This window comes from Nannobrachium achirus (assembly GCF_963921795.1).
Source record: "Nannobrachium achirus genome assembly, chromosome: 19".
Classification (NCBI taxonomy): Eukaryota; Metazoa; Chordata; class Actinopteri; order Myctophiformes; family Myctophidae; genus Nannobrachium; species Nannobrachium achirus.
In genome coordinates this window covers 40,659,759-40,671,473 of record NC_137826.1, presented here as the reverse complement: position 1 = coordinate 40,671,473, position 11,715 = coordinate 40,659,759, and the positions used below count along the sequence as shown (strand labels likewise).

At 41.7% G+C, this 11,715-nt stretch overlaps 1 protein-coding gene across 1 annotated transcript; it reads left to right on the top strand.

The window, feature by feature from the left end:
* Positions 1-2,818: 2,818 nt before the first annotated feature.
* Positions 2,819-7,738, top strand: LOC308304843 (beta-1,4-galactosyltransferase 1-like; the record flags this gene model as incomplete). Its single annotated transcript, XM_080749471.1, has 2 exons — positions 2,819-3,061; positions 7,073-7,738. The coding sequence occupies 2 exons, from the start codon at positions 2,819-2,821 to the stop codon at positions 7,736-7,738; spliced, it is 909 nt and encodes a 302-aa protein (XP_080605597.1).
* Between the last annotated feature and the right edge of the window lie 3,977 nt (positions 7,739-11,715).

Genomic DNA, 11,715 nt, shown 5'->3' with positions numbered 1-11,715 from the left:
GTGAGTGAGTGAGTGAGTGAGGACAAGGCATGGGACAGACAAGACCATACATTGGAAGCGGCTAGTCACCGCTTCAAAAAGCGCATAGCAGAGCACCGCAGCTCCATCAGGTGCCAAAAGTTAATATATCCTGTTGCTGAGCACTTTCTGGAGGCTGACCATCCTATTTCTGCTCTCCGCTACATAGGTATTGAGAAGGTACCTGTCCCTAGAAGAGGAGGCGATCTGGACAACACATTACTCAAGAGAGAAAGAAGCCTTTTGGATAAATTTTTTGAATACTTTAATCCCAAATGGCCATGTTGATTTTGATTTGAGACCTTTTCTTTGAGAGTGAGTAGAGCTAAAATGTCCATCATTGGTCATTCCAACCAGGACTTATCTCCCTCTACTCCCTTTCCCTAAACCCGGTTTCTTTGCAAACTCTAGGCTTGAATTATATACATTTTCTATAGAAAAATATTATTGCGAATAGTCTTAAAAAATTGTTTTTCTATGTTTCCTCAAGTTGTTTTCACTCCTGTTTCTAAGTTATCTATGTATGTATTAATACTGTCCTATTTTCCACAGACCAATACGAGTCAAACAGACAGATGAAACAGGTTGATGTTCCTTTATCTAGTGTAGTCTCCCAGTCATGAGTTCTTCACAAAATGAGTCCTGTTGATTGCCCCCTCCTACTGGAGAGTTTTTTGATACTGTGTCTTTTACTGTTGTATTTTTACTCTATTCTATCGTGTATGTATGTATATTTATACATCTCTCAGAGTGTTCTAGAATGGTTTTCCATATACAAATATTGTCGTTGTTTTTTAATATTTACAAATGAATAATGAAATGAACAGATGGACAAGTCACTTGGGCACACAAGCAGGTTTTCAGTCACTTGCCAGTGATGAGCAATTACCCACCCCACCCATGTTGATGGGGAGATTGAGGAAACCTCCTTGAGATGACTCCACCTTTGTTCCCAGCCCCTATAAAAGTGTTGTTTGTTCTGTCATTCTGTTAAACCCTGATGAAGACTGGCAACAGTCGAAACGTTGGTAAATAAATGATTTGCATCGTGGCTGAAGAGTGTGCAGCCTCTTTCCTCTCATTCATTGTTATCTGCGTGGTCAGCACCTCACTCACTTAGGTGTGCGCTCCTCCTTATGTGCTTTCTTAAGAGTGGTTCCCCTGACATCACAGTGACATCAGAGCATGATGTCAGAGCAACAAACCCATAGAACCACAGACAAACCCATAGAACCACAGACATCCCATAGAACCACTGTGTCAAGCGTGACAGAGATACGTGGACAAGATGTGCCGGTTTTCATAGTATACCGGTACTTGCGACCTGCGGTCGCATTTATGTTATCTTTCCTGTAACTTTGTCGCTCAGCACCTGCCCAAACTTGGGCAACATTAGATTTCTTAAGCAGGAAACAAGACCAGGAAATCTTGAACATGGCAAATAGTCTTAAGCCTCCGGTTAATTATCTGGTTTGGATCCATGTCACAATAGTTTGGACTGATGAAGCGCAGTGTCAAAATAAGCTTAGTTATGTTTGCTGTCTTCTTTCCTGATAAGAACATCCGTGAGCTCTGGTGTCCTTGCTTCTTCCTTGTTGTACAGTGAAGTTGCCCACAATGTTTTTATTGATCTGTTTGTCCATTAAGGGTGATTCATACTTAGTTGTGCACTGAAAATAGCTTGCAGATCAGCTATCATCAGAGTGTGTGTGTGTGTGTGTGTGTGTGTGTGTGCGTGTGTGCGTGCGTGCGTGCGTGCGTGCGTGCGTGCGCGTGCGTGCGTGTGTGTGTGCGTGTGTGTGCGTGTGCATTTGTGTGTAAAGTATATTTTTATGCCAACACATTCATACCTTTTCTCAAGTCCCATTTTGAACGCAAGTATTTCTTCAGAGTATTTCCATCTATAGATGACATGATCTACCCACCCCAAACAATGGACCCGAAGGGGCTTTGGAATAGAGGCACTAGCGTTGCAGACAAACACACTCATGTGATCTACCTGCACAGCCTTTGTGATCTACTGGTAGATCATGATCTACCTTTTGGGCACTCCTGCTGTAGAGAGAAAATGTTTCACTCCAAGTCAAAAAGTATTTTCACAAAAAGAAATAACAAATGGTACGCAAAATGATGTGGTGATGAAGTGTCAAATTAATATTGTAGTAGCCTTAAGATATTGAAGAGATGCCATTTTCCATGTAAAATGAGCCATGATGCCCATATCTCCTGTTTTGACAGCATGATGCACAACTACACCCCCTGGACATGACGCTAGTCAGGGACTTACCAGGGCCTATATCTCCTGTTGATGCATGGATCGGTATGTATGTAATGTACCATTTCCAAAAGGACAATGCAAAAAAGCTTACGGCTTGTTTCCATTGCGGCCATTAGTATTGCCATTCCGGATGAAATCATACAGTATACAATATAAACAGGGTGATCCCTGTACAGCCTGCGCAGGTGTTGGTGTTGCCACGCCTGCATGTTCATGATCTGCAGCTTGCCACAGCCTTTGCATTCTGACAGAGAGGAGAGGAGGGAAGCTGAGAGAGACAGTTAGTTATTATTTATTTAAACCATTGATTGTCGCTTCCTTTTTCACCACTAAAGTCAAGAAGAATATTGTTTACCTTTATTTTACCAGGAGGTCACATTGAGATCAGATTTCTGCTTTGCAAGAGAGACCTGACAAGGAAAGATGCAGATACAACTGGTAATATCAATCGTAATAATGTTTCAGTTAGTGATATTATTTAGTTTTTGGCTGCATTCCAGACACATCAGTATCATTCAGCTGATGACAGGAGTTAAGTTAACTGAACAGTCACAAGACTTGAGGCTCAGCGAAACCCAGAAAGCAAACACAGCTGAGGTGCAAAAGGCTCTGGTGTCTTGTCCTGAGACCCCTCCTCGCCTGGTGGGTCCACTTCACGTGGAGTTCGATTGGAACAGGACCATGGAGGCCGTGAGAGCAGAACTGAACTCTTCTCTGCTGGAGGGAGGACGATACAAACCACCAGACTGTATTTCGCCTCATAAGGTTTGTAGATTTAATGGACAGACGAAACAAGGGTATTGGCTTGTTCTCTGTGTAATCAATGCTGCAACAAACCTAATTACAGTTTTTCCCTCAATTGATTTGACACATTTCTCCAAAGTAAGATCCATGCTCTCAGAACAATTAACACAGTCATTGAAACAGACGTAGAAACAGATGTAATTTAGCCTTCTTCTTAATCTTTTTGGATTACAAACCCAAACCAAATATTGATGTAAAAATGACGGACACGTCAACTACTGATTACATAATCCAACAAGCCACACATTGTTGAAGAGCTTTTTTATGCTTTGATCCAAGTCAAACTGAGGAAATGATAAAGACATGGTGGTTAAACCTGCAGTTAAAGTTGGGGGAGGTGTATGGGATACAGACAAATGTAAATGAGAGATTGTTGTCTAATACAAATGTTTGCATATTTCAAACACTCTTTTGTTTATTCAATGGTAGGTGTTTGTTTAGAGCTGTGGTTTTCAAAGCAGATACAGTGAGTGGCATGCTAGGGTGCTGTGATGCACCAGGGCATGCCTCAGAATACTTTGATAATCTATCTATAAATGCGAGAAGTCTCTGCGTGTCTGTCTGCGTGTATGTAATCCGCGTATCTCGAGAACCGTTCGTCCCACCGGCTTCAGATTCGGCACGCGCGTTCTCCGCCGCGGCGCGGAGTGCAGTGCCGGGTCTCGACCCGACCCGACGCGCGTTTTTCCCGAACCGGCGCGAAACGTTCGGAATCTCCTTATGCGGGGTTGATTGTTGACATCAGGCTGTTCCGGAGGAAATCGGCGAAAGCTCTGACTCATTGTGACATCACTTCATAAAAGGCTCTGACATCACGTACGCCACATGAGTCAACAAAAAATCTCTGTGAGTGTGTATGTATTATGTATGTAATCCGCGTATCTCGAGAACCGTTCGTCCCACGGGCACGCGCGTTCTCCATATATGGGCATAAAAGGACATAACTGGACAGAGGCAAACAGATGGTCAAAGATCTCCATATATGGGCATAAAATGGACGCAGACAGACAGATACAGATATCTCCATATATGACACAGGCAAACAGATGTTCAAAACGGGTCCTATGACAACAGGTATAATGAGGTTTGCATTAAAGGGGGAACCGGCACTGTGTCTGCAACACAGTTGGAGGCACAGACAGATACTCCATATTGATCTCCATATATGGACATAAAATGGACGCCGACAGACAGACAGATACAGATATCTCCATATATGGGCATAAATGGACACAGGCAGACAGATGGTCAAAACGGGTCCTATGAAAACAGGTATAATGGGGTTTGCATTATCTCGAGAACCGTTCGTCCCACCGGCACGCGCGTTCTCCATATATGGGCATAAAATGAATGCCCCCATATATGGGCATAAAATGGATTGCAGACAGACAGATACAGATATCTCCATATATGGACATAAATGGACAGAGGCAAACAGATGGTCAAAGATCTCCATATATGGGCATAAAATGGACGCAGACAGACAGATACAGATATCTCCATATATGGGCATAAATGGACACAGGCAAACAGATGTTCAAAACGGGTCCTATGACAACAGGTATAATGAGGTTTGCATTAAAGGGGGAAACGGCACTGTGTCTGCAACACAGTTGGAGGCACAGACAGATACTCCATATATGGGCATAAAATGGATGCAGATAGACAGATATCTCCATATATGGGCATAAAATGGACCCAGAACTATAACTGCAGTGATCTCCATATATGGACATAAAATGGACGCCGACAGACAGACAGACAGATACAGATATCTCCATATATGGGCATAAATGGACACAGGCAGACAGATGGTCAAAACGGGTCCTATGAAAACAGGTATAATGGGGTTTGCATTAAAGGGCGGGGCATTCATTCCCTATTTACATTGTTCCGAGTTGGCCAGGTCGCCGCCCAGCTTCTAGTATTTGGAATTGATCAATATCACTTCATTTTAACCACTTAGTTAAACAGACCTCAGTTGAGTTCCTCTGTACTTGGTGTGTTCTTCTATCTACTCCAAATCTCTAAACCAAGAACAACAGATCTACATCACAACACGCGTACGCCATGTTGTGGGCTTGTGGATCTGTTGTTTTTGGTGAAAGTTCACCTCAGAATAGGGATGCTGGGGTTCAAGTGGTTACTTAGGTTATACTTCCTATAATGGAAACGGATATTGTCTCAAGTTCTCCTCCTGACATATTGTATCTTAAGGGGAAGGATTTTCATCATACGACCTAAATGTAAGGAGCTATTATTCAGGGGTGCCGTGAATGAAAAAGCTGTTGACAGGGCTTCCATGAGCAAAAAGGTTTGGAAACCACTGACTAACTACTTAGAGGATGCTAGGTAATGTTGAATTACTAAAGCTAAAACAATGTCTTGCATTGCAGCACCCTATTTGTCCTGTAACTGTATACACCTAAAGTACAAAATCATTGTCTGATCTTCCAGGCTGCCCCGCAGTAGCGCATTATTATCTCCTCTTTCAGAGTTTATGGTGTTTAGAGCACTGCAATGTTCTGCAGAAGTGAGCCGTCCAGAAGTATATTTTGATGCCAACACATTCATACTTTTTCCTCAAGTGCCATTTTGAATGCAGGAATTTCCTCAGAGTATTTCCATCTATAGATCAAGGCCTTTATTGATCCTTAGGGAAATTCTGTTTTTGAGCACTGCAGAAAGGCTGAAACAAAGATAGCCTACAGATCAGAGTAAAGAACAAGTAAAATAGAAAGTAGTAACATTAGCAAACGAGTAATATAAAAGACAGTATAAAGTTTACATCCGACCTGGCCCAGCAAGCATGGTCAGGACCTGGACCAATCAGTGACGTCTTGATTGGGGCTGGAATATCACCTGATTTCAACCAACATAAATCCTGCCCACGAACGGACGTCCTGGATTAATCGGAGAGGGTCCGATCGAGGCCAGATAAATATCATAATTAGACAGATATGTCCCAGAATATAACTGTATATGCTCATATTCCATATAACATTACAAACAATCACAATAATCCTGTCAAACAAAAAAGTCTGTATGACGTCCTCGTAATGAAGTCAAGATCATCCCCATATGGGCTGTGATCTGTCGTAGTTCTGAACATCACCGGAGAATGTTATCATAACGTCATCATGACGTCATTTGGCTCGCAGGAGGCCCTCAGCACCGTCTGGTCAGGTGTCCATAGTTGTTGCGACTGAAGGTCGCAGTTTACTATGAGAAATGGCACATCATGTCTCGTCTGTGTCCGTGTAGGTTTTTTTGAAGCTCTGACATCATGCTCTGCCATCACTGTGATCTCAAGGGAACCAAATCCCTTTTATGCCCATATATGGAGATCCTTGTGATGCCAGGCGAACCAAATCCCTTTTATGCCCATATATGGAGATCCCTGATGTAATCGAAATTAAGCCCATATCTGTGAATATCTATGGGTACCAGGAGTATCCATGGGCAACTGGTCCGATATACATCACTGGCAGATGGCAGCTTTATGCCCTTAGGCGTCTTTCTGGTGTATGTGTGCGTGTGTGCGTGCGTGCACGTGTGCGTATGCAAGTATGAGTTTGTCTGATTGTCTCTCTGTCTGTCCAGGAACAATCTTGGAAACCTCTGAACCAATCAACCCTCTATTTTCATCCATGTCTTACCCCTTATTAACTCCTTTGCCATTTTTTACTATTTTGACAAACATTTTTAAATAGTTCAAATAGCTGATCTACAAGCTCACAACGTGTCAATGTATATTGGCTATTTGAAGTATTTTCAAATGTTTTTCAAAATTGTGCATGGTGCCAGTAGACAGTAACTGAATGTGTTTCACATATTGTGAACCATTTTACTTTTGAAACTTTGGGCTGCGTGCACAAGACATTTAGTAGTAGTTTGCAGTAGCAGCCTACAGTAGTAGTAGTAGTAGCCTACAATAATGTAACATTAAAGATATATATTTCTTTCTGTTAGGTGGCAATCATCATTCCATTCCGCAAACGAGATCAGCACCTAATACAATGGCTTCACTACCTCCATCCCATTCTACAGCGGCAACAGTTGGACTATGGAGTGTACGTGATTAACCAGGACGGTGAGGGGACATTCAATAGGGCCAAACTGATGAATGTAGGGTTTTTCAGGGCAATGAAGGAGTACAGTTATACCTGCTTTGTCTTCTCTGATGTGGACTTAATCCCTATTAATGACCGTAACATCTATAGCTGCTTTGGTAACCCCAGACACCTGTCTGTGGCCATTGACAAATTCGACTTCAAGTTGCCCTCCCAAGTCAACTTTGGAGGGGTTGTGTCCTTGTCGCTAGAGCAGTTCGTGATCATTAATGGCTACCCAAATAACTACTGGGGCTGGGGCGGTGAGGATGATGATCTCTACCAGAGAAGCGTCGCCAAATTCAAAAGCATCTCTCGGCCTGACATGGTGACTGGGAGGTTCAAAATGATCAAGCATGAAGGAGACTTGCATAACGAGCCTAATGCCCAAAGGTTTGACATGATCGCTAGAACATCGTTGACCATGGAAGAGGATGGGATCAACACCCTCACATACACCATCAACAAGGTTGAGAAGGACATGCTCTACACATTTATCACTGTGGATGTTGGCAGTCCAAATTAGGAACTGAAAACTGAAACTTTTTTCTGTTCTTTTTGATAGATATAATTAACCATTTATCACAGTTTTACACTTTGTCGGATATTACTTGTTAACATACTTACTTATACGTTGTAATGCGTGAAAATAGCATGAAAATAGACAAATCTTCAAGCTCACAATGTGTCACATCCCTGACTCCTAGAGGGAAGTCAGGTTGAAAGTCGTTAACTTGACTATATTTACAATCCGTAATCATGTTATATACAGACATACAGTCTAGTTTCCAACTATGGGGCATAGCAGTGGGTATGGTTTTCTGGTAGCACAAAAAAATAGGCATTTTTTTTCCCGTAGAGATTTACAAATGTATAGGCCTATCAATTATTTTAAGCCTAGAATCAAGCCATCCAGGATCCTGGTGAATCATGACCATAAAACCTTTGATTCTGTGAAAAATCCAAGTGAATATTTAATTATATGATAGACTTTGCTTAGTGATTTTCAATTTTGTTCACAGAATCAAAGGTTTTATTGTCACGAAAGTTCCCAGCTGGCCAGCTTCCTCCATTGTCGTCATTCATTGTCATTGCATGTGTACGAACATTCGCAGCCTTTGTCCTATGATAAAGGATGCTGATGTTTAATAATGCCTTGAGTTAATAATGTTTGTTTAGGGCCAGACTGGATGGGAACACTAATCAGGGTGGGAATGTAAATGACAGCATCGTCTGTCCAAATTGACATAAACATAATAAAGTTGTTAGAGCAGGCTGCCAGAGTGCGGCAACCAAGGTTATTATGGTTAATGAAAACTAACGAAATAACGAAAACTAAAATTTAAATAACATTAACTGAACTAAATAAAAACTATAAGAAAAGAAAAATTATAACTAACTGAAAACGTATTGTGTTTACAAAATTAACAAAACAAACTGAAATTATAGACAAAATGCCCTTAGTTTTAGTTTTTCTCAACAGAATATATATTTTGTCCAAAGGTTCCAGGTTCGATTCCCGGCTCCTCCTGGCTACATGTCGAAGTGGCCTTGAAACGCTGAAACCCTAACTGCTCCTGATGAGCAGGTTGGTGGCTTGCATGGTGTCCTCCGCCATTGTTGTGTGAGTGTGTAAAACGTGAAATACAATGTCAAGCGCTTTGGAGGAAAGTGCTATATAAAAAATGCTGTCCATTGACCTAAGACAGGCAGCCTCTGTAGATAGCTTTCAAGCACAGCTCAAGACCTATTTCTTCACTCTTGCTTTTAGTAGATTTTTAAATCTCTGTGCTGTTAATCATGTCCTCACTGTTTTGCCTCTTTCATTATCATTCTAATGTTGTTTTGAAATTGATTTGTTGTTTGTTGTTTGAGCCTTTGTAGCTCCCTATAGGTTTACGGTTTGATCTTTTGTAGATACTGTAGCTATAGGCCTGATTCACTGTCTTTTTAAAATGTTTTAATGTTGTTTTATGTTTTTACTTTTCTTTTCTTTCTGCTTTATTGTTAATGATTCATACTTTTTCTGTAAAGTACTTAATGTTTCTCTGTAAAGCACTTTGTGCTACATTTCATGTCATGAAAGGTGCAAATAAAGTTTATTATTATTATTATTTTTATCATCATCATCATTTAGTACATTTACCATTGATAATGTAATCAGGCATGACATGGTAAATGTCATGGTAAACCATATCCATCCTTGTTTAAGCTTATATTTGGAAACTCACCCACAATCAATTACAAGATACATAAAAGTTTCCCAAAGTCTTGGTTATTACATGGCATGGACATAAAGTTATGTTAGTGTAGCCTAATTGCACATTATTTGATCCAGATGGTATACATGGCTGTAGATAGGCTATATATTCTGGGCAATAAATGCCACGAAACCGGCTCTGCTGGGAAAATGCACAAATGTAGTTTATGAGTCTCATTTCCTCTCTCACTCTGAGTACTGACACGAGTTGATACTGTGTACATACAGCAGGGTTTCCCAAAGTGGGTGCCGTGATGCCAGTCCAGGGGTGCCGCAGAATCATTTGATAACATTTGGAATTCATCAATACCACTACATCAATATATCACTTCACTATGATTAGTTAAAACAGTCCTGATTTGCACTGTAGTTGTTATTTTTCCATCTACGGCCAATTCTCTTCACCAAAAAATAGCAGATCTACAAGCTCAAGTGTCACAACATGTCACAACGTGATGCTTGTAGATTGGTTATTTTTGGTGAACCTTCACCCCAGAACAGGGATGCAGGGGTTCAAGTGATTAAACGTCAAATATACAATTATTTTCAGTCAGTTCTGATGGAAACAGATATTTCTCTGTGGTAAGATGTGCATATTTACACTGCAAATAGGTAAGATTCTAAAAATGAACTGTGTAATTCAAGGGTGCCATGGATGAAAAAATTATTTACAGGGGTGCCCTGAGTCAAAAAGGTTTGAAAACCCCTGACGTTCAACACAGTTGATTTTGACAGCTTTTGATGTAGTTTCATCATGGTCATGGTCTAATGAATAACATTAAATTTAGTTTTAGTCACATTTTAGTCATCTGAAATGTTTTAGTTTTTGTCTGGTTTTAGTCATAGTTTGTCTGGTTTTAGTCATAGTTTACTGAATCTACAGTTGATTTTGCTGACAAGAATGTATTCTGTCGATGCCTTGATGGGTGATTTTACAACTGGTTGCATTCTGAAAATAGCCGATCTAGAGTTTGTAGATCTGCTATTTTCAGAGCACAACACCCGAGCGCAAGCAAACATAAAATTACTTATCTTTTAGTTCTACTGGATTTCTTCTCCACTAGTCCCTACTCCCTCCCTAACATTTCATATTTTATTATTTGTTTTATATTTGTTGACGAAATTTACAGTATATTTAATGTTAATTTTAGTCATCATGGCTTAGTTTTTATTCAGTTTTCATCATTGAAAAAAGCTGTCGATGAAAATATGTCGTCATTGTTTTAGTCGACGAAATCAACACAAACGTAGCCTACAGTAGGTACACACACACACTATACGTACGGTACATGCACGTGCACGCACCATCAGCCTGATGGTGCGTCAGGATCTGGAGGCTGGCCCTTTTGATGGAACTGACTCTTATACGATCCCGCAGTTACTTGAAATATTATTTGTTCCCCTTTACTCCCACCACCTGCTCCCACCCATCTCATTTATGCACAGAGTTGATTGCGACCGTAGGTCGCATTTACTACCAAAACCTCCACCGGCTGTCCGTGGGTCAGTCAGTCAGTCACACTTTTGCCCTGCTCATATCTCCACAACCGTTGCCCCCATCCATGCCAAATGTTGCACACACACTCCTTGACTGCCAAACTACAACCTCCAAGGACCCCCGGAGCCCCAGGGACCCCCAGGTCCCTGGGGGACCCCCAGATGTAAAAAATGACCAAATGTGCTCACACGTCACACGTCACACTTTTTCCCTGCTTATATCTCTGCACCCGTTGACCCGATCCATGCCAGATTTTACACACACACACACACTCCTTGCCTGCCAAACTACAACCTCCAAGGACCCCCCCCAGCCCCAGGGGGGACCCCCAGATGAAAAAAATGACCAAATGTGCAAAAATGACCAAATGACCACCCCAACGGGGAATTCCCGGGGACCACCGACTCCTGGTGCTCCAGAACGGATGCAAAAGTGGTGGCGCCCCCAGTGGAGGACCCCCTGCCACTGCAGCGCACATAAAATGCCGTAACTCGGGCTAGGAGCGTCCGGGAGAGCCGGGGCCGGTACCTATTCGTCCGCCAAGGCAACGCGGAGACCCCACCCCTCATTTCTCACATGGCCCTATTCTAGCGCCACCTTCAGGCCGATTTTTAAAACACATTTTTGGACACTGCTCCTACAGTTTTGGCCCTAAAATCACGAATATCACTACACAGCATGTCTACACTCATGTCATCAACATGGATCAGGAAGATTTTGGAAAAACACATTTTTGCCCTATTTG